The sequence below is a fragment of the Acipenser ruthenus genome, chromosome 6, assembly GCF_902713425.1.
Source record: "Acipenser ruthenus chromosome 6, fAciRut3.2 maternal haplotype, whole genome shotgun sequence".
Taxonomy (NCBI): domain Eukaryota; kingdom Metazoa; phylum Chordata; class Actinopteri; order Acipenseriformes; family Acipenseridae; genus Acipenser; species Acipenser ruthenus.
In genome coordinates, this window is record NC_081194.1 from 15,699,413 (window position 1) to 15,726,887 (window position 27,475).

The 27,475-nt window shown below is 36.3% G+C and overlaps 2 protein-coding genes across 3 annotated transcripts in view; one reads left to right on the top strand and one right to left on the bottom strand.

Moving 5' to 3' along the window:
* nphp1 (nephronophthisis 1) lies at positions 1 to 11,619 on the bottom strand. The gene is made up of 21 exons (XM_059025077.1): positions 11,231 to 11,619; positions 11,057 to 11,180; positions 10,342 to 10,415; positions 9,860 to 9,920; positions 9,313 to 9,443; positions 8,905 to 9,121; positions 8,652 to 8,753; positions 8,233 to 8,333; positions 7,760 to 7,805; positions 7,308 to 7,392; positions 6,695 to 6,789; positions 6,173 to 6,301; positions 5,644 to 5,718; positions 4,516 to 4,626; positions 4,013 to 4,095; positions 2,831 to 2,907; positions 2,410 to 2,509; positions 1,792 to 1,904; positions 1,371 to 1,444; positions 1,101 to 1,145; positions 1 to 996 (listed from the first exon to the last, which is right to left on the bottom strand). Exons 2-21 carry the CDS (start codon positions 11,123 to 11,125, stop codon positions 718 to 720), a joined length of 2,067 nt encoding a protein of 688 aa, XP_058881060.1. The 5' UTR covers positions 11,126 to 11,180; positions 11,231 to 11,619; the 3' UTR covers positions 1 to 717.
* The window catches only part of tpcn3 (two pore segment channel 3), a 26,617-nt gene continuing 9,306 nt past the window's right edge, over positions 10,165 to 27,475 (top strand). Inside the window, exons 1-13 of one of the 2 annotated variants that reach the window (XM_059025075.1) lie at positions 10,165 to 10,224; positions 14,338 to 14,468; positions 15,521 to 15,603; positions 18,211 to 18,325; positions 18,641 to 18,769; positions 19,244 to 19,360; positions 20,088 to 20,206; positions 20,354 to 20,455; positions 23,944 to 24,070; positions 24,586 to 24,787; positions 25,654 to 25,798; positions 26,328 to 26,513; positions 27,276 to 27,340. In XM_059025075.1, the coding sequence (XP_058881058.1) occupies positions 10,176 to 10,224; positions 14,338 to 14,468; positions 15,521 to 15,603; positions 18,211 to 18,325; positions 18,641 to 18,769; positions 19,244 to 19,360; positions 20,088 to 20,206; positions 20,354 to 20,455; positions 23,944 to 24,070; positions 24,586 to 24,787; positions 25,654 to 25,798; positions 26,328 to 26,513; positions 27,276 to 27,340 (1,570 nt within the window). In that variant the 5' untranslated portion in view covers positions 10,165 to 10,175. Of the gene's footprint in view, positions 10,225 to 14,337; positions 14,469 to 15,520; positions 15,604 to 15,780; positions 15,849 to 18,210; positions 18,326 to 18,640; positions 18,770 to 19,243; positions 19,361 to 20,087; positions 20,207 to 20,353; positions 20,456 to 23,943; positions 24,071 to 24,585; positions 24,788 to 25,653; positions 25,799 to 26,327; positions 26,514 to 27,275; positions 27,341 to 27,475 lie in introns of those variants that run through there. The other variant, XM_059025076.1, reaches the window with a different exon arrangement.

Here is a 27,475-nt window from a genome sequence, read left to right on the forward strand (position 1 = left end):
TATTGTGATAAGCCATTTATTTATGTTTACCAGAGCATTTATGCCCTATAACCCTTAGAAGTACCCCCAGGAGTACTCGTACCCCCGGTTGAAAACCCCTGATTTAGTGAATTATATAAGAATGAATCCACAAACATCTGTAGGGGAGTTCTGTTCATTTGACCGAAATAAATACAAACCTTTAATATACAATATTAAATAAAAACAAAGAAAAAAAAATCATTGGCACATTTTTTCGATACTGTGTGCAACATATTATAATCAAATGCAAATGGGATTGTAAGGCACATAGTATAATATATCAGGTTAGAGTAGTTGAAACAGATTATGCTAATAGCAAGAGCAAAAGCTTAGTAAACCTTAAGAGGGATATATATTAAATAAACGCAGTCTCGCACTTTAAAAAGCCAGCAACGTCTGCTGTGGGATTAATAGCGGGGGGGGGGGGGGGGGGGTATTGTTAGTCTCTTCAGCTGCCTGCCTGTGGCGGAGCTCAAACACAGCCTGGTTACGTCATGAGAGGCAGCTGTTCAGCTATAGGACAAGGCTATGTGTGCAGGATAACCCAGCTGGTTCAGTACTTTAAATTATTAAAAACAACAAACTATGATAACAGGAAAACACAAACAGTGTACATTTAAAAAAAAACTGCCATTAAAATAAAGTGTCAATAAAATAAGACTTTTTTCAAGCAAATGTAATTACATTCTTGACACATTATGCTGTAGCAGCTGCCTCTCTTGCCATTCCTAGAAAATCATACGATATCTCTGAGATATCAAATGCTTCATGTGCCATTTCCGGAGAGAGCAAGGAAAAGAGAGAGCCGTTTTTCTCTCTGTTTAACCTGAGAAAGTCTGCAATGACCTTCCATCGAGAAGCTTCGGCCTCTTCATCTGCCCACCTGAGAGCAGGCAGAGCAGTGGAGTGAAGGAGGGTGTACACACTGTCATGGTAAAGCTGCTTAAACATGGACTTCAGGAACTCACTGTCTCTCTGTTGAGAAGTGATACAATGTATTAGTGTGATGAGAGAGACAATAGAAGCTAGCGCAAGATTTATAAACCAGAAACTTTCTTTTAGAGCAAAAAGTTACATACCTTTTCAGATCTCTTTAAACTACTTTCCTTCTCTGACCACACACTCTAAAAAGAGAAAGTTAGATTTGAAATCTCTGGGCTGTGGTGCTTAACTGTGAAAGTAGTAATATACAGGAATTTGTACTTTTAAAATAATGCTTACAAATGATTTATTTTTCAAAACTGGACTTACCTAAAAGTATACTATAAATGTAACCATTTTCAAGCATAATATGTCTACAATATTATCAAACTAAGGAAATGGACTTCAAACACATTAAAAACACTTACCCTGAGAGCATCCATAAGGTCTGCTTGTTCCATGACTTGTGGGAAAGATGCCAGCACGGGGCTGCAGATTAGTTCTGTAGGAATAATACAGACAATAAAAAGGTATTCATTTTTTTTAATCACCATTCTTCTTTTTGTGTACTGTCGTACTGACATTCTACAGCTTTTAATCTAACAGACCCTATCACTTAATAAATTGTAGTCTTTTTGAGATACTAACTAGTTTCACTTACCTATTGCTTACCTATCCTCTATAAACTAAAAAGCAATTCAAAATGTATGGTGTCAATTGCGACTAATTGTAGTTTGGGTTTTAGCAAAGCACACTGTACCACAATACAATAGAAGGAAATGTAAGATCCTGCATAATCCCATGAGACATGGTGCATTTATGTATTTTATTTAGGTGGTGTACACTTACCAGCATTCTGCACACTAATCCGGTCTCGCAACAGTGCATCAGCAAGGATCTGTCTATAAAATGCCAGCAAGTGAATGCAGCATGTGCTGCCTACTAAGGTGTCAGGGAGGAGGCTGTAAAGAAAATAATTCAACAGTGAGTCAATTCAATTTCTGCTATCTTCTTTTAAGGTGTTGTTTTGAAACTTTCACATTTTCACTATAGGACGCTTGAAAGATAAATGTGATTTAAAGGAAGTGGGTTGATCTACTGTATCTTGTAATAAGTTACTACACTTTTATTATTATTATTATTATTATTATTATTTATTTCTTAGCAGACGCCCTTATCCAGGGCGACTTACAATTGTTACAAGATATCATATTATACATTATTTCACATTATACAGATATCACATTATTTTTACATACAATTACCCATTTATACAGTTGGGTTTATGAAGCACAAATGAAAGTTAAGACACAGTGGGTTTTGAAACACCTTTATACATTATGATTTGATCAATTTCAGTATATTACACTATTTTTATGTGTAATTCAGAATAATTTTAGTTACACAAACATGCCAGGCGTTTGCCAAATAAATAAATAATAATCAGTTTTAGTAATTAATACTAACTTCAAAGTTGTCCTTGTTTTAGTGTTGGGAGATTTCAGCTTGACCAAGAGTTTAGGATGTCTTCTTGATGTCATCATCTGCTGGAAAACACTATTGCTTGCTGAAAAAGACAGACATGTTTTTCTTATATCTTACACTACACAGTTAAAATCAGTCAAGATCAACTGGATATTACTCAATCAGTTATCTAAGTTTGTACAAAGCAGTTTTTATCTTAACTACTTGACAATGAAATTCTAAAGAACTGTTTTGGAATTTCTGTCCCTACTGCATTCTTATGAAATGAGAAGGCCATGAAGGCATCATAAGTAATTAAAATAGGTAATTAATATATCCTGATTTTTTTTTTTTTTTTTAATGTACACATGGATTGCATATATGGAGAATTATTCTATCACAAAAACACGAAATACTGTAATACCTCTTCTAGTTAAAGATGGGTCAACCTCAACCCCTTTCTCATATGGTGTTCCCCCATTTACAACAAGCTCATATGTTCTAAAAGAAATAGGAGACACAATAATATCAGCAAAGTGAAATACATATTTCCAATGGCATAGCATTGTTATTCTTGTAACAGGGTCAATGTTCTAAAGATAGGGAATGTGGGTAATTCTCGAGTAAAACCTTGCCAATTTAGTGTATTTTTTCTCTTCCAAAACTAAAACAGAACTACCATTGTCTCTTTTTTTGGTTGGGTACGAATGTAAGAACAGTATTTTATTATAAAATAATTCCATTCATTTCTATTTGTTGACTGTGGAGTCTATTCAATTGATCTAGACAGATCAATACAGATCTAAATACTGACATTGTTCAAATAACTGTTGTCTCAGATTACCACACTGTCTACAGAGTGCCACCTTAGGTGACAGATATAGCAGCTTGCTGTTTGCTTTTGGTGGGAAATCACATTAATGCTAGATGGACTGCAGAAAAATAAGAAGCTGAACACCTGAACACTATCTTTGATAGTCATGTTATCACCAGTTGCCCAGTAGTGGGAGCTGCTATTGTATCTTGGCCTGGGTGATAATGGAAATTTAAGGAATGGAGATAATACATGCCAACAATTTAAACTCACAAAACTTCACTGTCTGTGCTCTTCCAGATCAAGATAGTTTGCACAGCACAGCTCTAACAAAATATTTTTGTTAAGCATTTTAGAAACCGGTTTTATCCTTCCTTTGAATGTAGGTGTGACATTGGAATAGGTTTGCTTTATCATTCATTGTACTCAGGGTGTATAGATTATGCTGATGAATCATGAATTAGCGCAACACCAAGGTATAGTTAAGTTCTATTTATATTAGTTTGTACCAACTGAGGTTTAATTCTGCATGCCAGTTTCATTATAGGTACAGTAGTTTTTTTTAAGACTACACCCCGTAGTGAGCAATGTTACTCCTGTTTATATTAATCAGTCATCCGTAACTATAAAACACTCAATTGTAAGACATAACACTACCAATAGAAACTTGTAAAATGATAGAGAATTTGACCATTTCTCCGGCAAAACATAAAAGGCTACCATGCTTTTTTTTTAATCATACAGAGATTTTCAAATACTGTAGAACTTCCTTTTGTACCAGTCCTGCCTTACTTGTATGGAACTGGAACTCCACTGGCATCAAAAAGCTTCAGGAAAGCCCAACCACAGCTCAGCTCCCCACGCTCCCCTGTTGCCTGGAATAAAAAATAATTGAACATTTTAAATAGATATAATAGAATGGCTTCATCTTCCTGTCTCTCACTCTCTGTAATCATTCAACAGTTAAATAGTTTCTTGTTTTCCTGAAATGAGCCGCATGCCTTTAAATACAAAATCCCTCCCTGCAATTATTGCATAAAATGCTCATACTGTTAGAAATTACATATAATACCAGCTGCAAACATGCACAGTAAAGATCTGGGGTTTTTTTTTTTACACTGTCAGATATTGTTGTACATGGTGGACAATCATATTACAAGTTTGGATTCATCACAATGATACAATATGGAAATTATTTGCATGAAACAGGTTACAAATAACACACTATAACAGATGACATTTTTGTCATACAGTATAGAACTGATATTCAAATATTTTGATGTAAAAGCTCTTACATTTCGAATGTAGGTGACCCCAAGTTCAAATAAAACTCCTAGTTCTGGAGACTGGGAATTTGACCTTATAAAACAATCTCCATCCAGAAGGCTTGGAAGAATACCTGATACCTGGAACAAAACAAAGTCAAATAAAACTTAAAATGTAAATTTATAAATGTAATATACCAGTAAATGTTCTGAGATATGGAAGTGGTTATTTTCCAGAGACTAGCTGCCTTTGTAACCATTTCTATTGTTAAGGATACTGAGGAATCAAAATAATAAATCTAACGTAATTCTGCATGTATTACGATCAATTAATAGAAAGACACAGACACTATTAATTATGAATGGTGTTTTTTTATGGCAAAGTCTGTTTTTAATGTCCCTGTGTTCCTCAGTAACATCTTGAAGTGGAATGTAGAAATGCTGCATAGTAATACCACTGAAAAATGTGTGCATCTTTTATATAGGAAAATGTGAGACCTGGCAAGTGATGGTACATGTACATGCATGTCTGGTAAGGTTTACTGGAATTATGTATTTATTTATTCATTAATTTGGAATCGGCAATTGTTTTTTCTCATTTTTCTCCCCAATTTGGAGCGCCCAATTATTTTTATTTCAACCCGGCTCACCGCTGCCACCCCCGCGCTGACTCGGGAGAGACGAAGACGGACACACACATCCTCCGAAACGTGTGCCGTCAGCCGTCCACTTCTTTTCACTCTGCAGGCCCACCATGCAGCCACCTCAGAGCTACAGCGTCGGAGAACCACACAGCTCTGGGCAACTTATAGGCAGGCCTAAGCCCTCCCCACCCGGGCGGCGCTTGGTCAATTGTGCGCCGTCCCCTGAGAACTCCCGTCCATGGTCGGCAGTGGAATTGCCTAGACTCCAACCGGCGACCTCCAGGCTATAGGACGCATACTGCACTCCACGCGGAGTGCCTTTACCAGATGCACCACTCGGGAGCCCAATGAAAGATTCTTTATCGACAGGATTACTCACACAACAGAATAAAATATTTGTTAAAGATAACTTAGATGTTTCACAATTACATCTTTAAACAGTACAATCTAATTTAAAATACAGTGACATGTTCACTCAAGGCATATTGTAAGCTTTCATAGAATATTTACATACTCTTGGAGAAAAGGTCCAGGTTTTAGGGTTCTTTAGTTGTGTTGTGGCTCTGACTGTATGGATATTGCTCAAAACCTACAAATAAAAAGCACATATCATATAGACAGGTGTATGTATGATCATTCAATAGTAGGGGTTAAACAATAACTTTAACACTCTCTAGTGGCTTGTACCATTAATGAAACTGCTTGTAAAGAAACATTCAGACAGATAGAATAGATAATATTAATAAACCACCTTGGATAAAGCATCTGCCAAATAAATAAATAAATAATAGTCAAACAAAACAAATGGGTCCTATTCAAAAAGCTTTAATTAACATGCTTTTTAAAGTTTTGCTGTTAATGAACCTGTTCTTAAAAACACAATATATCACATAAAAATTAAGAAGAAAATGTAAGTTTAGCAAACAGCTTCACAGAAATTGCATCAGTGAACATATTTTTTTGATATAACTTGCTTAGATTAAACAGTCACCAGAGCTTATTCTAAATACTATACTTTAAATTGTTAAGTAAAGGTTACTTACTCTGGTTCCATCAAAAACACAAAGTCGGACATGTCTACTGAGAACATGAATACCTGCCCCAGGCAGGGGGATCATTCTACAGCTCCATAATGTCAAATTCAATGATACCCGGGCTAACCTGGCACGTACCTAAATATATAAAACAATATATAATAGAGACAACCACTGCAGAAAATCAACATTACATTACTTTCCCCAGTTGCACAATTCTTGTAAGAAACTGGTCAACAACCACTGCTTATTAGTGCTGTCCCAGCTGATGCAGGATATGTTGAAGTTACAACCCTATCATATCACCTATTCCAGTCTATTCCATTGCAAGATTTTGTTCCAACCAAGTCCTAATTGTTGTTGCTGGTCTTCAGCGAGGTCAGTTTAATAATGAAGGAACTGGTTGGAATGGACTGGACAGTCAATGTTTCTATCCCTGAACCAGACAGATGTAAAGACATACCTCTGTTATAGTGTACATTTTTTAGCACAGTGTAAGTAAAAAAACAAATTCTAAAATTAACAACTTACACTTCCTTGTTCAGGGTCCCAAAGCAGGTCTTTAAAAGCCAACTGTGAATGACTTAACTCAGGCTGAATGTAGTAACTTGACTTAAATTTTTTTCCTAGGAATAAAATCACACTATTATTTACACTAATATATAACAAAATGCAAATCAATAGCACAGTTTGTAACAATAAGGCAGTTTGTACAAAGTAAAATAAATTAAACTCTTCAATTATTAAATATGCAATCTAAAGACAGACTCCATGAGTTATTTCAAGAATGTGTATTTGACAGAAGATTAGTTTTACTGGTAAATGACACCCGGGCACACATGCATTTTCAGCAGATAACTGGAATTAGGTAACAAAGTAGTATGTCCAAGGCAACCAAGGATGTGAACTACTGATAACACCCATACCTAACTCCAGCTAATAAAACTTGTCAATGAAACCATAAAATGTTGATGATGTAAGAGAGAATGTAAACACTGTGAAGTGTGACGACAACATCCATCACTCACTCAGCTTTTCAACATGAACTTCCTTTTTTGAAGTGGGCAAACATTCTTAATGGTACTATGAATTAACATTTAAACATCTGTGTTAAGAATCTACGTCAAATAATCTTGACACTTACCTTCTTCTAGGAGCTGTGACAGTGTAGATGGTCTAAATCCAGTTGGGATGGCTCCCATGGTAGACAGTACATCAGTTGCATTAATCTGATTTTACAAGAAATGCTGCAAGTTAACTGAACCGTAAAGGCTTGTATTCAGCATGTCAGTATTAACACAGTACTGTAAACATATGCTTAATTTATTAAAATATATATATATATATATATATATATATATATAGATATATATATATATATAGATATATATATATATATATATAGATATATATATATATATATATATATATATATATATATATATATATATATATATATATATATATATATATATATATAAACATAAGAATAAAAGCCATTTCACTTTCACACAGATTTTAAATAAATAAATAAATAAATAAGGTCTGGTTTATTGTACAATGTCCTGAGTCTATAGTATGTTCTATTCAGTTTACCTCTGAAACGGTTTTCCTGGCAGCATCCAAGTTTGATAGATTACCACTGGAAAAAGGGAAAGCACATAAATTGTATCACATTTAATACAATTATATGCAGCTTTCATTTAACATCAATGTATTAATGAATCCTCAGGAAAAAAGAAAAAAAAACACCTATAGTTAAAACAGACCTGTAAAGGGAAATGGTAATACAGAACTCATATATTACAATAAAAGTACCTACAAGTAAGTTATATCAATTTTTATTGGGAAAGAAAAATCAACAAAGATCAAAGAGGTATTGTTTTAAATAAAACTGGATCCTGGATTTCCTGAATATCTCAAGTTTAACATAGGATTACATTAATAAATGTATAACCAGTCATTAAAATTTGAGAGAACTGTGGTAAATCTAACAGATAGTCTTTTCATGTCTGCTGTCTGTGTTTATGGTAAAAGGGTACCACCTACTGGTTTAATATTGGCATTACCTTTCTGTCCTTTTCACTGCTGGAGCAGTTACTTCTATCTCATCATCTTCTGCATCTTCCTCGCTCTCAGATTCATCTTCTTCACCAGCCTTTCTATACACCTGCAAAATGACCAACACATAACATCATCCAGTGCTTTCCCATTTCTTTATTTAATTAGGGTCCTTATTCAAACTGTGAACCCTTACAAACTAATCGTGTCCATCTGTCACACTCCACACACTCTACCCAAACACTGTCTGGAATTGTTACCAATCAACTGTTGATCTTAAACAAAATTAGCAAATATCTGTATGTGTGCACACTGGTTTTATTTGTAACATAGGCATTTGCCTATGTATTAGTATCAAACTGACTAATTGTTGTATTGAGCACATCATTCTGGGTTAATACACAAAAATAAGTCCTACTCTACATACCTGCAGATATGTTTTTGGAACCTCACCCTGGTTCCCTCTGGAGTCTTGAGCGACCCACCAGCCATCAGGTTTTTTATTAAGAATTGTCAGGACTTCACCTTTCTTTTTTTTTTTTTAAAAAAAGAGAATAAATTAACCTTTATATGTGTATGACCAAGAATGTAAACTTCTAATAAAGATAGCAGCCCATGACCAAAAGTCAATCTGCAAAAATGATCCATGGTCAGTGGCTTTAGTTCTTTTAAGGGTTTACCTTAATTGTTAGATCGCCCTCTTGCTGGGCAACAAAGTCACTGATGGAAATATACTGATTTACAGTAGGTTGTTCTTCAACAGAATCTTCCCCATCTTCTTCTTCTTCTTCTTCTTCTTCCTCATCTTCTTCTTCTTCCTCCTCCTCCTCATCTTCTTCTTCCTCCTCCTCGCTTTCATCTTCTTTTAGTTGAGAAGTGCCTGGTTTTTCTGCATCTCTACCCAAGCATAAACAAAAAGACAAATAGGTCAACTTGTTACATGCAAAGTAGTTCAAACCAGGTACTTAAATTACAATTTAGGACCCTATTCACAAAGTTGTAAATCGTTGAAAGGTTAATGTTTCCAAACAGAACCTTTGTTTCCAAGGTATAAATACAAATAAATGCTTCTTAAAGTGTTGACTTACTTGTGATGATATACTTTATCTGCATTCGATAGCTCTGCCACAGTTTGCAGCTGTTGGAGCATTTTTAGCAATCTCTTTTCTTCATCTTGTTTTCTTTGATCATAATTGCCCACCGGTGCAGGCTCGTCTGTCTTTTTATATTAAAACATATACAAACCAATCAGTAATATATTAGTGTAGCAATGCCCTGTTCATTATTGCCTCTGAAAGCTAATACCTCATACACGATGGTCCAATTTAACCAGATATAGCTCTTATATTCTAACTTTAAATCAAAAGTAAGTTATGGCAACTTTCTGAAATTTAATACAAATACAAACGTACCTTTCACCACACATAATTGTATACTTTCTCCCCTTTTTAAAATCACTTTACATAAATAATCCCCTCATGTGAATCTGGTTTGCCATGTTATAAAAATGTAAAATAGTTTCAAGGATCAAAATACTTTAATCTAATTTCTCAAAAAACACAATAACTGATACCAAAACTGGTCAAACAGGCTGTGTTTAAATTACTGTATGAAACAATCATAGGCCATACTTACTTTCTTTAACTTATGTAAAGTAGTCAAAGTTTCTTTAACAAATTTCTGTAACTGAATACTCCTGTTGAGAAAAAGGGAAAGAGGCCTGTTCTTAAACACACCACTTATGTCTTTATCATCTAATTTGTTTCATTTTTTAGCATTTTGCACAGCTCATAAAAGAAACATGTGCCTGTCCCAAATCTTAAACAAATTATATCACCCACTTTATTGGGCAAATGGGTAGTGCAGTTATATTCCTATTGGTTAATTAGACTAAACCCTAAGAACGAGGCAAAATGGTGCAGTAATAGACTATACCAGAGATAAACATCTAATGAAATTACTACTGCTTGATATTCTGATACCCACAAGTAAGAAGAAAGGTATTTAACCATTACATCCCTCGTTTTACTTGTCCTAGTTTGTACTTACTGACATGAGATGTATATTTATCTATGATACATTCCTGATTGAAATTGAGGTATGGATTTACATTTCACCTTTGAAAAGCTTCAGTTCTTTTAGTAGGCTGAGCAGCATCTGGATGCTGGATATCTTTGAGCAAACTGCCAACCTACAGTAAAAAAAAAGGAGTGTTGAAAGAGAGTTCAGGAATGTAATTTCCATAAAAGCCAAAAGGTATCAAATTATGTTTTGGTTTTATGAAAGCCTGCAGTTGTTTTTAAATGACTTAAAAACGAAATGAAGCTGTTAGCTTTATTAACCATCAACATATCCAAATGTATTATTATTATTATTATTATTATTATTATTATTATTATTATTATTATTATAGCTATTCAGTCATTTAGCAGACGCTTTTATCCAAAGCGAATTAGAGACTTGGTTGTGAACTGTGCATCGAAATTGCTGCTGCAGATACACTTACAATAGGACCTCGGTTTTACGTTTCATCCGAAGCATAGTTTTAATGACCATATTTATAATTTGTTGTTTTAAAGCGCCTACAAGATACTTCTTTTTTGCCGTGGTCTAGTCGCTTCCCATGGTCCTTTACGACAAGCCTAAACTTTCTGAAATGACTGTCAATACATGACTGAGTTATCATACTTTTTCAGATACCATAAATCGAGACGCATCTGATTTACAAGTGAAATATCAAAACTTGGTGGTGTTGCTAGCTATCGAGTAATTAATATGTAATATAGCAATGCAATTTGCATGCACAGCTGTGCGAACAACACTCGTACGTACCTGCTTTTTAAGGTCGTCTGTGCTTCTTTGTACAGTTTGCAACGGACCTGATCTTTTCGATGGTGGCATTATTACAAAATGTATAAAATTCAAAACAAGCCTTGAGATTTAAAAAAAAAAAAAACTGGCAGAAAATATTATATATAAGTGCCAGCTAATCTTTGTAAAAAAAACATTTATTAAACCGATGTGTTTTATTGTAATTGGTGGAATTTAAACTGTGTTTGTTGCATGTAGAAGAATTGTATTTGGTTTCTTCACAGGGATTCAGGACGCTCCCCGTTTGGTCGCTAGGCTATGGAAGCTGCGACAAATACAAAACGTCAGAAGACTGCGACAAACCGTGGAGAGTAGGCATACGCAGCACACAGGAATATCCCATAGAAAGTGTCCTGACGGCATCTGGTCATTGTTAATGTTTCGGTTTAGGGTTAGGTATTGGGTTTGAGGTTAGGTTTTAGGGCAGGTGTTGCTTAAGGTTAGGGTTGGGGTTGGGTTAGCAACAGGGTGGCTTAATTTTGTAGCGCTGCCGAGCTCTGGAAGTGAAAGGTGGGAGTAAATCATCTGATGCCCTCAGAACACTTTCTAAGGGATATTCCTTTACGCCGCGGCACCATAAGCTTCTTTAGTGTGACGTCACATCCGCGGTGATTGTTTCATAGTGGTTCCAAACAAGCATAATTTAACTTTATGTTTTAATTGTTTACATCTGGTTTGAAAGATTACATAAAGGTTGTTATTGATGAAATAGCTATTAAACTGTTGTAATCAGACTTATTTAATTTGAAAAACAATAACTCTGAGTTAATAAACAGCACTAACAATAACTAGAGATTGAAAACATATACATAATGATTATTAATAATATCATAATTATTAATGATAGCTGCAGATCACTGCAAAATGTTGTTTATAAGTGTGACATAGCTAAAATCATATTCTACACCATCCAGCTTGACCCCTATGTCCACCACCGTTTGCATAAAAACAAACCCAAACCCAATAGTGTACTTTTTGAACAAGATCTTAGGTGTAAAAAATTGAGAAAACAAGTACATGTAGGGTTCCATGGGTAAGTTTCCATTGTCTGTGACATACTGGCTTCTCTTTGGCTGTACTGTGTATTTCAAAATTACAATGTCATTGTTGGAAGGTATCACAGAATACATACCATCCCTTACATGCAAATAGGGTGAAACTGCAACATCAGGTAGACTAAGATTAGTGCTAATCAAGACCTATGAAACGAGACGCCAGTTTTTAATCCAAAAACATGAATTCTGTATTCTGAACCATACATTTATATATGTGTTAAATTTACACAAACACAATATGCTTAGTCACAAAACTTTAAGGACTTATTTTAAGGGATATTTTTGAAAGATGTTTTTGACAAATATTTCAAACAAATTAAAAATATCAATAAACTGCTAACCCTTTCTTAACATTTTTTTTTTATGAAGAATTATAAACTGTAAGCATTATTTAATTAATCAATATGGACTTGAATAGTGGTGTGTCAAAATACAGCCAAGATATATGTTGTGGTCCTAACTATAAATCACATTTATTAATCATTCAAGATCCATTTTTGTGGACTTCAAGTAGCTACTATAAGGTACCATAATACACACAATAGAATATGTTGCGATAATCAATCAGTCAATCAATCTTTATTTTTGTATAGCGCCTTTAACGAAGGCCGCCACAACGTGCTTTACATAAAAAAAAAGAAAAAAAAGTAATAACAAAATTTGTTTGCTAGCTACAATCTGATTTTGTGTAACGTGCACGATGGAAGACAGCAGCAGGCAATAGTATATACCTGTAAAACGGCGCAGCAGAGCTGGTATGTGACGTAATCACACACATAACCTCGATAAACGTTCTTTGCAGTGCTTTAGTGGGAGAGGTCTCGGGTTAGCGGGTCCTGACGTACTTGCTTTATTATGTTCTACTAAATGTATCTTCTCTTGTTTCTCCATATCTCGTGAAACACACGTCTGTTTTGTTTTTTTCTGCTTTTACTACATTTCAACCCCACCTGTCCATTGATTAAAATACTGAAATTACGTAAAAACTGTAATTCGAGTCATTAACATAGTGGAAAAGACAAAACAACACACTATCCCCCCTGTATCACCAGCAGAGTTGGAGAAGCTAAGAAAAAAGAAAATCAAAAAAAGTTGCATCAAGGGCCAATTAAAAAGGCATGATCACAGACGCTGTCCTTTTTCACCAGCAGCTCTCCTTCTGTCAGTTTTTCAAACAGACTTAACAGGCAATTTTCAAGTGAACATCTATTCCAAAAATCACTGATCTATAATTAAAATTTTATCAGATTTATTTATGTAATTTACTAAGTTTAAAAATGTCTAACCATTAATTAAATAGTACAGTAGCAAGTATTTTTTTTAATACAATCAATATACAGAAATGCTCTACTTGCTACACATTTAAATCACTATGTATGAATAAACTGATTTATTAAACTAAAACACTTTTAAACACGTTATTTACTTTTCACTGGAACTATTTTGTTGTGCGTAGTAAGATTATTATTGTTGTTATTATTTTTAAATGGTATGTGTTAATTTAAAAAGTAAACACATCAAATAATTTTATATTTAGCATTAAGGCACTGCAGTGGGTGGGTTGACATTGATATAACCGCACGCTTAAGGGTTCAAGTCCGCTTTGTGTCGTTGTAAGTATTACAGTATATTATTCACGTGTTTAGGGTTTACTGTTTGACTCTTTCACTGTAAATGACTATAACATGTACAGTAGATATACAGTGGATTTATGCACAAGTATTTATGCGCTGTTGCTGTCTTACATGTTTTACTTTAAATGCTCATATTGTTTTGTATACTGTAAGTACAACAGTCATTTTGAATCTCTTGTGATACTTGTGAATATTTGCCAGTGCATTCAGACAAGAGGAAGGCGTGGAGTTTCCTTTGGTTCTCCGTACTTACTCAACGAACTGAATTCTGCCTTGCTGTTTCCGCTAGGTGTCTGTCACATGACGGGTCAAAAATCAAAGTTTCAGCAAAGAAAACATAACATCACTTTTCTTGTAAAGTTTTGAAAAGACTGTACGCATCTTATCATTAGTACTACCATTACCAAATGCATTTGGGGGAATAATAGAGAAAGACGTCTAACAACTTTACGAGTCAAAAAAAGTTTGGAAGATTTTTTTTTTTTTTTAATGAGAAGTGCACGCTGCGATTGCTTTGTGCAGTTGATTAGAACGTTTTTTGTTTTTTAAATAGGAGGAAGTTTGAAAAATAAAATGTCACAAATTGAAAAAAGAGATACCGGACCAGACGATGAGGTCTCCGTGGAAACTATTACAGTGAAAGGAAGAACATCATCAGAAAACCAGCACGCTATAAGTAAAGTAGTAAGTGATATATCTAGTTTTTCTTAACGTTTTGACGTTTATTATGAGATTTAGATTTTTCAAGGACTGAGGTGTACATACATGTTTAAATTAAGAAAAAACATGGCCAAGTTAAATGTATAGTCTTGCCATGTGAAAACTGCAAAATTACCTTGGTTAACTTTTATACAGGATTTAAGTAGACCGTAACATTTCATTTTTATACTGCAGTGCTTTTTATATCTTGCACAACATAAGTGATACATTTTACCACGCCTCATAAAATGTAGCAAACACTGTCTGTAATTGTTAATGGAATAATTTCCAGATACATTTTTTTCTGTTTTTCACTTGCATATTTTGTATTTGTTGCTTCTCATCCAGTATCACTTTTTGTAATTGTATTTAATCAGCAAAAAAAGACTTGTTTTCATATAGTGAGAGTTAACTCATTTGAGTGCTTTCAATTCCTTTATAGGTGACATTGCAAAGGATCCTATATTATTTAGTGTAGTCTGGTCTGAAGGAGTCAGTAACCACTTTGACATAGCCTTTTCCTTTCCTGATAACCAACCACAAAAGGAAAAGGGAAATGCTTTAGCTTCCTTTTTTTAAATCCGAGGTGTAATGTGAAACCACAAATACCAGCAGTGAGGACTGTCTTTCTGAAATGAATGTATTAAAAATAAATTCTCTAAATCCACTATGACTAAGGATGGTGAGTTCACAGTAAAGTTTAATCCCATCCACAGTCAACCTGCACAACAGCATAGACAAATGTGTTTATGTGCCCAAATATCATAATACACAGTAGGGTCAATATAGCATGATTGTTACAGAAAACACCAACCTGTGCAATTAAAGTATGTAACATTTGAAGTAATTATTAAGGGTTTAAGCTCAGAGCAATTGAATCTGAGTTTTTTTCACAGCATTTTGTTTAGTTTCTGTGAGTTACAGGGGAGTGTCAATGGTCTAACACCATGTAAAGAACATCTTGTGACTGGGGTGTTCATATTAAGCTGGCAGGGAGCTGTACTGCTGTGTATTTATTTGTGTCTCTACATTATTAGGAGATTCAGCTGGCAGCAGCCTATGTTTCAGATGCTCAGTACAACAGGAACATTCTCTTTGACAGATCGCCAGAGGGCATCAGGTAAGAATTTGACTGAACTCATCATGTTAAAACAAGCAATCTGCTACAAATTTGAGTGTGAGAACATGTTTAAAAAATTATGATCAAATTATTTCTTTGGCATAATTGTATTATTATTATTATTATTATTATTATTATTATTATTATTATTATTGTTATTATTATTATTTACTTCAGGCATGTTTCCATGGGGATTTTACCAGTTAATACAGCTTTATGTTCATGATGAATGTAGTTTCACTACGGTATGTATCATTTTGTTGTCATAATTGAATAAAATATGGCTGACAGAAATATAGAACATAAGAAGAAGAACATAAGAAAGTTTACAAACGAGAGGAGGCCATTCGGCCCATCTTGCTCGTTTGGTTGTTAGTAGCTTATTGATCCCAGAATCTCACCAAGCAGCTTCTTGAAGGATCCCAGGGTGTCAGCTTCAACAACATTACTGGGGAGTTGGTTCCAGACCCTCACAATTCTCTGTGTAAAAAAGTGCCTCCTATTTTCTGTTCTGAATGCCCCTTTATCTAATCTCCATTTGTGACCCTTGGTCCTTGTTTCCTTTTTCAGGTCGAAAAAGTCCCCTGGGTCGACCTTGTCAATACCGTTTAGAATTTTGAATGCTTGAATCAGATCACCGCATAGTCTTCTTTGTTCAAGACTGAATAGATTCAATTCTTTTAGCTTGTCTGCATATGACATGCCTTTTAAACCCAGGATAATTCTGGTCGCTCTTCTTTGCACTCTTTCTCAAGCAGCAATATCCGTTTTGTATCGAGGTGACCAGAACTGAACACAATATTCTAGGTGAGGTCTTACGAATGCATTGTAAAGTTTTAACATTACTTCCCTTGATTTAAATTCAACACTTTTCACAATATAGCCAAGCATCTTGTTGGCCTTTTTTATAGCTTCCCCACATTGTCTAGATGAAGACATTTCTGAGTCAACATAAACTCCTAGGTCTTTTTCATAGATTCCTTCTTCAATTTCAGTATCTCCCATATGATATTTATAATGTACATTTTTCATTGCCTGTGTGCAGTACCTTACACTTTTCTCTATTAAATGTCATTCGCCATGTGTCTGCCCAGTTCTGAATGCTGTCAGGATCATTTTGGATGAACTTTGCTGCTGCAATAGTGTTTGCCACTCCTCCTATTTTTGTGTTGTCTGCAAATTTAACAAATTTGCTTACTATACCAGATACTAAATCATTAATGTAGATTAGGAATAGCAGAGGACCTATACTGATCCCTGTGGTACACGACTGGTTACCTCACTTCATTTTGAGGTTTCTCCTCTAATCAGTACTTTCTGTTTTATACATGTTAACCACTCCCTGATCCATGTGCATGCATTTCCTTGAATCCCTACTGCGTTCAGTTTGATAATTAATCTTTTATGCAGGACTTTGTCAAAAGCTTTCTTGAAATCTAAATAAACCATGTCATATGCTTTGCAATTATCCATTGTCGATGGCTTAAAATAAAACATGGGAGGGAAATGTGTATTGCTGTGGTCCACTTCCTTGACATCATCTATTTTGACCATTTTTTTTCTACCCAGACTGTAACTTAAACAGGCCTTTTTATTAGGCACATAGTTTTACTGTTTAAATGCTAAACTGCAATACAGAATTTCACCTGCAGCCTCAAAGTGGTTGATGTAACCAGGGCCAGATTAACCTTTTGTGGGCCTGGCGCCAAACAGATTTGTGGGCACCCATTTGTAGAACCAGACAGGAGATCGATACAGAAGTTGTCTTTGACACATCACGTTTTTCAACGCCGCTTAAATATTTTTTCATTATTTTCTTAGTCACTAGTTCTTCCTCTATGTTTACTCTCCCATGCGGCCTCTCAGCCGCACGTGCACAGGCAATACACGCTGGTGTAGTACGCTCAAAATTTTCATGCAAAAAAACACTCTGGTCACGTTCATAAGATTCTGCTTCTACGTTCAAAACAACACACTACATACTTTCAAAACACTCTCAAGCTGAAAACACTCTACAGTACATTAAGTTAAAAGCATTTATGTTGATTTTTACATCCAGTAAAGGTGCTCCACGTGGAGTGCAGGATGCGCCCTATAGTCTGGACGTCGCGAGATCGAGTCCAGGCTATTCCTTTGCCGACCGAGGACAGGAGCTCCCAGGGGGCGGCGCTCAATTGGCAGAGCGCCTCCTGGGGGAGGGAGGGTTAGGTCGGCCAGGGTGTCCTCGGGTCACCGCACACCAACGACCCCTGTGGTCTGGCTGGGCGCCTGCGGGCTTGCCTGTAAGCTGCCCAGGGCTGCGTTGTCCTCCGACGCTGTAGCTCTGGGTGGCTGCATGGTGAGTCTACAGTGTGAAAAAAAGCGGTCGGCTGATGGCACATGCTTCGGAGGACAGTGTGTGTTTGCCCCTCCCGAGTCAGCGCAGGGTTGGTAGCGGTGGGCTGAGCCTAACAATAATTGGACATTACTAAATTGGGGAGAAAACAATAAAAATAATTGGACCACTAAATTTAAAAAAAAGGTGCAATAGCATAATTTTGTGTTTCATTAATTGCCTTGTAAATGTGTTATTGAGTTACATACATGTTTTCTTTGTCTCTCTTTAAGGCTGTACAGATTGTACAACCACTGGGGCTTGCTTTCAATTACTTACATTTTTATTGTTGTGGATCTTGCACTCGCTATATTTGAAGAGCCAGCCGTTGTTCCTTTGCCTATATGGGTAAGCTTTTTAGTAGTCATTTATTGTTCAGAAACATTGACTTGGCTTGCTAGAGTCTTTTCTCTAATCTCACCAATTAAAGTTGAACTTATTAGGAAGGTTTATACTGACACATTTGTTTTGTTTCGACTAGTTCCTTTTCACTAGTAAACAAGTGGTCAGTACATATAACTGTTTGCATATATTAGATTAAAGCACTGTGTATTTGGAGGCATGCTTACACCCAATGACTATAGAAATACATGTTTCAAATAGATTGTTGTAAGCAGTAACATGAGTTCATGTGATTAAAACAGTGGTCACTTTCTATTCCAGGCTACATCATTGGTAGAGTTCCTGTGTCTTTTGGTCTTTACAGGGCGTCTGGTTCACTTTGCAAAAGTTATTCCCCGAAAGTCTTTCTGGAAAGATGCAAAAAACATTTGCATCATAGTCACGATTTTAGTAAGTTCTTGTTAACGTAGTTCTTTGATTTTCTTACTTTTCCTTTACCAGTGTTGTCCATTAAAATGAACCTGAATTGCTTTAATCACTGTCCATATCAATGATACAGAACTCATGCTTTGATATAGAACCAGTGTTTTAGGTGGGTGGGGTGGGGTGGGGTGTTGGGGGCACAGATACATTCCTATGTGTAGCTGCAGCATAATCTCAAACAGCTACTAGAATCCATGTGACATGATGATGATGTCATCCAAATGACATCATCATCATGCAAACTCGAACCGGCTAACAAATGCAAATGGTCACTGGTTAAAGCATGCAGGACACATAAACTACTGAGTGTTCATTTGATCTGTTACCTCCACCGTCATCTTCTGCTACCTCAAGTACAGTATCTCCACAGCAGTGTGTAGGAAAAAAATGTTTGGCAAAATTAAAATCTTACCCTTGTTTGCTTTTTCCCATTCACATCAGCTTACACTAGTGGATATGATTATTTACGGGTCACTTAAAGTGACAGGGTATTATGGGGCCCGATGGTCTCGAGTATTACGGCCTCTCTTCTTGGTCAACATCACTGAAAGTCGACAGGTATTTATATCTATCTATCTATCTATCTATCTATCTATCTATCTATCTATCTATCTATCTATCTATCTATCTATCTTAAAGTGATCGTGGCATCCACACTCAAGATGGAGCTTGCTTATTATAAACTTACGCATCAGATTGAAGTGTTCCAGGAGGTGTGGGGAGTAGAGGGGGAGCTGAGGATGGAATGGTAGATAAACATTTTTTCAATCTTTTTTTTTGAAAGGCTTGTGTTGTCTATGTCTATTTATAAAAATTATATATATATATATATATATATATATATATATATATATATATATATATATATATATATAAATTATGTATGTATTTATTTATTTATGTAATTAAAAAATAGTAATGTTTTAGGATGGTTGTTGATTATAATGTTTTATATGATTGTTCACCAAATTTGATAAAGGTTATCTAACCTAAAACTAAATATCGATCTATGTATCTGTCTATCTATCTTTCTATCTATCATGTGTATATATTAACTAGTATTCTAGGATATTTGTTTGTCCAAATTTACCAGATGTCATTGTAATGAGCGCTTTTTAAATTGTCAGGCCAATGAGCTTAACTTTCAGTGAGTTTATTTATTTATTTTTTTATATATGGTTGTAAAATGTTAAAAAGAAACCACTAATAGGACAGTGTATGTTTGCAGTTTTACTCATGTGGCAGTGAAATGGTGAATGGAAACTCCCTTTTCTGTTTTTTGCAGGTACGAAGAGCATTCCGGAGTATTCGAAACACTTTGCCACAAATCCTATATGTCTTTTTGCTATTTATTTTTAGTGTTCTCATGTTCTCACTTATGGCCCTGAAGTTGTTTGGAAAAAGGTATGTGTATATCTTTTCAGTTTTCTTTATGAGGTCTTAATTGCTGGTTGCTACCTTAATCAACTGTTTCCATGCTCAGTGGTACAACACATACAGAAGGTAGCCAATGTTGATATTGATATTTTTTCTTTTCTTTTTTCTTAATAGAAACTATTTAACAATTGAAGGAAAGCCATATTTTACAAACTACTTAGAAGTGGTCTTTAACCTGTATGTTTTAGTGACCACTGCCAACAGCCCAGATGTCATGTAAGTTTCTGCATTTTATTACTATTTTTAAGGTTGCACTGAATTAGTTCCTAACAAGGTAACACATAATAGATACTGTATGTAGGTGCTTTAAAATAGGTCAACAAAATAACAACTGTGAATAGATCACTCAAGAGTTTCCTATTTAAAAAAAAAAAATCTAAACAACCTATATTTACATAGCAGGATAATGAGCAAACAGCCTTAACCCAATGTTGGTGAGCTGGGGTCTCACAAACCCTAAACTAACATTGACAGACCATTAGGCATATCTGGCTCAGCTTCTGCCTACCTTTTTGCTTTAAAAAAATATATAAGAAATAATTCTTCTTTGTAAAGTCTAAAAAAAGCCTGGGGTTTGTCACACCCCACCTCACTAGTTTTTTTTTTCTCAATACCTCACAACCTTCCTCACATGTTTTGTTCCTTATTTTGTAAGTGTGATAACCACCCATCCTACTGTTGGCCATTGAGGCTTTCTTGGTTTTAATCTCCATCTCCAGTGCAAAAGACAAAACAAAAACAGGCAGAGTGTTTTAGAGGGAAATTTTGGTGAACAAAAAAGGTTTGGCTGTTTTTGTACTGTGCATTTGTATCAACAATATACATTTCTACTTTACATTTGTATACTTGATTCAAAGTAAAAGATCAGGTTTTCCTGTACCTGTTGATAGCAAACCTAGAACAGGCATAATCAATTGCAGTGCTGGAGGGTCATTATACACCAGGATTAACAGATAAAATGTAGTTACCAGGTAACTGCTTTAGGACTCAGATGGAGGTTAAATTGGTTCAATTAAACTATTAATAATAGGTTTAGAAAAAAGCCCTGGTCTGGAAAGGCCACACTTGATTACAACTGTCACGTTAAAGACTGTGCTAAGGTTCAAATGATCAAACGGTTTATTGATTTGTCTCATTCACTGCATTAGTCTCTTGATTGCAGTTTTGTGGCTCTTTTCAAAAGTTAAACACACTAACGTTCTGGAGTCAGGCTCTGATAGGAAGAACTGATTCATAGTCAGTAGCAGCGTCTAACTATCACTGATCTACCAAACATCAGAGCAAATGCTTCTATATTGGTTCATGTTCACAAGCTTGTTTAAATATTGATCTTTCATGAATGTCAAAACCTTTGTCTGTACTAGCAGGGCGGCAGAGCTGACATTTCCACAACGATTGTGCATTTCGTGATAGAAGCCTACCATTTGGCACAGTTGTTCTTCCAAGGTGATGAATTACTGAGTGCTAAGCTGGATCTGCCTTTGAATGGTAGTTATAAGCCTTCAAAGTTGTATTACATTATTACTCCATTGTGCTGTAGCTTATTTGTGTCACTTTCAAGCCTCAGGGGTTAAAAGTGACACAAATCACAAACACAGTATGCTTTTATTCATGCTTCTTAGCTGACAAAACAAGATCAATAACATAGAAGATAGTGTGTTTATGATTGTTGTACTCTTTCGTTAATATCTAGTTTTGACCAAATAGAATTGTGTATTACAACTTTTCAAACACCTTAATGTTTCACATATATAAAAAAATCACAGCATCTTAATGACGTTAGAAAGATAAATGAATTTGGTTCAAAGTGAAGGCACTTAAAATAGTAGCCTTATGTCTATGTGACTTTAAAAACCACTGAAGTTTGTCTAATCTGTTGTGCACTCATTATCATGTGCACATAGAGCAATGCACTGAAGCGCTGCTTTGACACATTTGTACCTTGTACTGCACCCGGTTTTGCAGCCATAGTGGTTTAGCTGATAACATGAATCAGAAGCTTCAGGTAGTGTCGTCCACAGTGGCAGATAAACTCCTTCTGTTTTCTTCCATCCCCAGTCAGTTTGACTTGGCAACACAGGCCTAGCCACTGTACTCTACTCCTGATATGGCCAACCTGGTAAGCTGCCCTGAGGGTGTGCTGTATCAGAGCTCTTTGAGTAGGAGGAATTCCATCAAGAGAGCGGCCTTTCCTGGTGAATAGATATTTCTTGTTTATACAAAGTGCTTTGTGTCTTCTTGTGGGATAGGCCTTTCTCAAATTTATCTACGATCCGTGCCACTTCAGGACCAGCTACCACCCAATGCTGTAATGGAGATGGGTTTTGTGTCAATCCTACAGCTCCTCCATCATCTTTCACTATTTCACTGTTCATGAGCCTGGTCAATTGCAATGGCAGAGAACTTGCGTTTTGATTTCTTCACCAGAAATCTGCCAGCTTGGAATTGTTGAGCTACACTTGGATGGTTATTATGAAGCTCCATATTGTGTATTGGCCAATGCGAAGAACTGTATCATAAGCTCCTGAAGAACCTCTACGTGCAATTTAAAATTGGCCTGTCTAATGGCTTTCACAAAGGTCAACATAACAAGTTCTAGCCTCAGAGTTATTGTCCAGTCCTGGAACTGCAGACACTCCCTATATCCTTGACCACACCACTTGTTAAACTCAAGCTGATCACCAGGACATGAAGCAGCATATTTCTCATCGGCTCTCCATTGTAGACTGTAGAGACTGGCTGCAGTCACGTGACGGCCAGTATGTGTCCTTGTAATGTGAAGTGCAAGTTGAAAGTAACTAAATTAAAGTATAGTACTCCCATTTGATATGGCTGTAATTTGCAGCTTAGTCTGCAAGTGTAGTAAAATATGTTTAGGAGTAGGGATGAGGTACACAAAACAAAAAGCTTAACTCCATGAATGTCTTTATTGTTCAATTGCTCAAATACCATCATGGTTTAATTTACAGCTATTAAATTACATAGTGCTTCTTTTTTAAAGTTTAAAAAATAGTGGAAAAAAACTTTCGTTTTGTCACTTTCAAAGTTTATCAATTTCAATTAAGTCAGTGAGCCTTAATCCCACCCCTCCCTAGAAACTGCAGGGACTTCTGCATTCTGACAGGCAACAGGCTGCACACACAATATATCAGGACTAGGAGTGTTGTTTTTTAGTATTAAAATATGTACTACTAATATCATGCTTCTATCACAGAATACACAATTATGCAGCTCTGCTGGCCTATACCTTTCAGCGATTGGCCAAACCGCAGAGAAAGAGTGTCCTTATTTGTACATTGAGTCTATTCTTGTATCTCCATTGTACCTGTAGCCAATAAATGATGTAGAAGATATAAACTAGTCTTTAATGGAGATGTTTTGCTGGTGGAGAGTTCCATATCTAGTGGATCACTCAACCAGTTGTGAAAAGGTGATTTTGTTTATTTGATTAACTATGGTATGATTGAATAAACCGTATCAACCCTGATTACTTTGATTAACATGGCACAAAAATGATTATTGGCTTTCCTTTTAGGGGACAATAAGTTACAAGGTCATTCATTAAATATTCAGAACATGTTAGCCATGTAGTGACACAGGTAATGGCCATCTTTTTTAGTTGGGAAACTATATTATATAGGACTATTAAAGTTATTGTAAGTGTTGAAAGCTTCTGGTATTGATTGATTTATTTATGTTTATAGGATGCCTGCTTATAACAACAATACATGGTTCTCCATCTTCTTCATCCTGTATATTATCATTAACATGTACGTCTTCATGTCTGTCTTCCTGGCCGTCATCTACAATAATTACAAGAAACACCTCAAGGTAAACTTTGAATGAAAACACATTTGTTTTTGGTTGCTCCCCCCCCCCCCCCCAGGAGCTTTGTAGAATGTATAATATAAGGTTATTTTATACCCGGTTGGACGTTCATGGTGTGCGACAACACAATGTTATCAGGGTATTCATGCACTTAGCTACTGTGCAGTTACATAAATGGTTATCTGATAATGGTGCAGTGTAACAGACAATGCCTGTGGAGATGGTTGTGTCAGTGCTGCATAGTGCTTCTAAAGGAGAATGGTTTGGCGCCAGCCAGGTAAGAATACTCCTTCTCTCTGCCATCTCTGCCCTTTTGTTCTTAAACGTGTTTTATTTTTATGGTACTTATCATACATCAAATGGAAGCCAAACATCGGCTGAATATTAAAAATCAGCGTTTTGGTTATTTGTGAGTTAATGGAAAGTATGTTAGAGATGGGGGATACCAGTTACTTTTGAAAACCTTTTTTTTTTTTTTTTTTAACAAAATAGCATTGCTGTTTTCTAAACTCCCCTAGGAAGAGGTGAAACAGCTGGTCAGCGTAAAGCGCCACAAGATGGTGAAAGCCTTTAAAGTCCTGCAAGTGTGCGAGGGAAATGAGTACATCGTCCGACAATCCCACTGGAACCAGCTGGTGAAGATGGTTGAGCCGAGTATCAGCAACGCCTACAGAGAGCTGCTGTGGAGTGTTTCGGATGATGAACAGAAAGGCTACATAGGTCAGTGAGTAAATGTCAAGCTGCAAAACTTGAACCCCAGCAGTAAGCTTTAATAACCTGAGTGGCTATTATAGTTCTATTGTTACAGCAGTCGCTTCAGCTATTACATGTAAATACACTAATATAGCCCTGGTTTGAAAAGGCTCTGGACAGCTCAAATAAATAACAAATATAAAGAAACAGTGCAGTGTGGTGATTGTTTCAAAGTAACAGTACATGTCACTACCACTGGAATGTAGCTGTTTCTTCAGTTGCTTGAAGTGAAATGGCAGTTTAGCCAAATTTAGCCAGTTTAGTCAAATGAACATTATTGACTTGCTTACTGGTTTATTTTTTTTGTTTTGTTTCATTTTTTAATTAATTTTCCAATTTTCTCCCAATTTTGGAATGTTCAATTATTCAACCTGGCTCACTGCTGCAACCCCCAAACTAACTTGGGAGAGATGAAGACGAGCACTCGCGTCCTCTGAAACGAGTGCCGTCAGCCGTCTGCTTTTTTTCGCTCTGCAAGCCCGCCGTGCACCCATATCCAGAACTTACAGCGTCCGAGGACCACGCAGTTCTGAATTGCCTGCAGGCCGGCCTACAGGCACCCAGCCAGCCACAGGAGTCTCTGGTGTGCGGTGAGCCAAGGACTCCCCAGCCGACCTAACCCCTACCCCGCCTGGGCAGCGCTTGGCCAATTGTGCGCCACCCCCTGGGAACTCCCGTCCACAGTCGGCAGTGGCATAGCTTGGATTCAAACTGGCGATCTCCAAGCTATAGGCACATCCTGCACTCCAGACAGTGCCTTTAGCGGATGCGCCACTCGGGGGCCCCCATCGCCTGCTTGCTATACTGACACCTGATGTTGTCTGGTTTTTCAGGAAAAGTTGCCTTTGTCCAGTTGGCTGACCTTCTGAATATTCGAGTTATTACAACGAAGGCCCGGATTCACCCATTACAAACCTGGCTGCCAGACCTGTACCATTCAGCAGGGAGCAGACTCATACATAAAATGGTTCAGCACAAGTATGTCTTTCAGTATCTTAGTGGGTGTGCCCCACATGTTTGCAGAGGTTATGTATGATACTGACATACCTTTCTCAGTTGATAACCCATCACATGCTCTGGCCATGAAAACATGTATAAAGCTTTGCTGTTGTAGCCCAGTCTTGCTTGCTAAATGTATTGGTATGTCTGAATAGACCATTGTTTACATACTTAAGCACATTATTTTAAGTGTGCAAGTGGAGTGCTACATATAATGTATACATTCTTCTAGGAATGCTTGAATGCAGTTTAGAATGTATTCCTGTCATCCCAGTTTGGCTATGCTGGAATGGCTCAAACTCAAACCAAACACTTATTTCCATCCCTCGTTATGAGTTATAACAGAAACAATGACATATTTGTAAAACTGTTCCTTTTTAATATCATTGTGAAGGTCTTGTAATATGAAGATGAAGGTAGATAATAATGAGGTGATAGAAACCCTTGAAATGTATACAGTACCTCTGACTTCAGATTTGATTGATAAGTCTTCCCATGTCTCTTGCAGAGGGTTTGTTTATGCATACGACCTGATTATTCTGATAAATGCTGTGTTCATTGGCATGGATGAAGAGAATGCGATCATTGCCTATGCTGAATGGGTGTTCCTGGGGCTGTATCTGGTGGAGATATCCCTTAAACTTTACACTTATGAGCCCCGACTGTTTTTTGCAAAGCACCAGTTTTGGAACTGGTAAGGAAATTAATTTACTACATATGAATATCAGCTTTCATTGCTGCAGTTGGACCACAATACAAAAAATGTAATGAGTTTGATGTAATGAATTTGAATCGGCAGCATGTGTGGTAGACAAGTGATAGGCTGTTAACCGTATTATTATTCAAAATAATACGGTTTCTCCCATCTCAGCTGTGGATCTCTGCAGCTCCTTCAGAGTTACCATTGGCCTCTTGGTTGCTTCTCTGACTAATGCCCTCCTTACCTGGTCACTGAGTTTTGGTGGACGGCCTTCTCTAGGCAGAGTCGCGGTTGTGCCATATTCTTTCCATTTTTTAATAATGGATTTAACGGTGCTCCGGGGGGTGTACAAGGTACTTATTTAGGGGTGTCACAGCAAAGGGGGTGAATATTTATGCAATCAAGACTTTTCAGTTTTTTATTTGTAAATAATTTTGAAAAATATGTAGATTTTTTTCCCCACTTCGACATTATGGACTATTTTGTGTAAATCAGTGACAAAAAATCCTAATTAAGTCCATTTTAATTCCAGGTTGTAACACTACAAAATGTGGAAAAGTCCAAGGGGGGTGAATACTTATGCAAGGCACTGTAAATATGTCCCAGACACTGGTTTCTGACTCAATTACCTTACCAGAGGAGTCATATGGAGCATTTGACAGTAAAATAAAATAAAATAAAATAAAAATACACGTAGGAAACTTGCATTTTACAGCTGATAGTTTTACTAAATCACTTTTCTTTTTCTCTTTCCAGGTTTGACACCATCATCATAATTGCAGCCCTGGTTGCTACTATAGTGACCTCTGTACTGAGATCATGTGAGTATACATTTTGTCTTCTGCATTTGTAGGTATACTTTACCAGATGGTTTTACAGCCACTGATTAGCACTAATCTTGGACTTCCTTACCTAAACACTAGAGACTGGTTTCACAGACCCAGATTAGCACTAGT

What these genes read in the sequence shown, in the direction of transcription:
- nphp1 (XM_059025077.1), bottom strand. Translation starts at nt 11,125, where the DNA reads ATGCCACCATCGAAAAGATCAGGTCCGTTGCAAACTGTACAAAGAAGC. An exon ending in TTCCAAAAACATATCTGCAG is followed by an intron (nt 8,334 to 8,651) that starts GTATGTAGAGTA and finishes GTCATTTTGCAG; the next exon opens with GTGTATAGAAAGGCTGGTGA. An exon ending in GGGTCACCTACATTCGAAAT is followed by an intron (nt 4,096 to 4,515) that starts GTAAGAGCTTTT and finishes TTTTTATTCCAG; the next exon opens with GCAACAGGGGAGCGTGGGGA.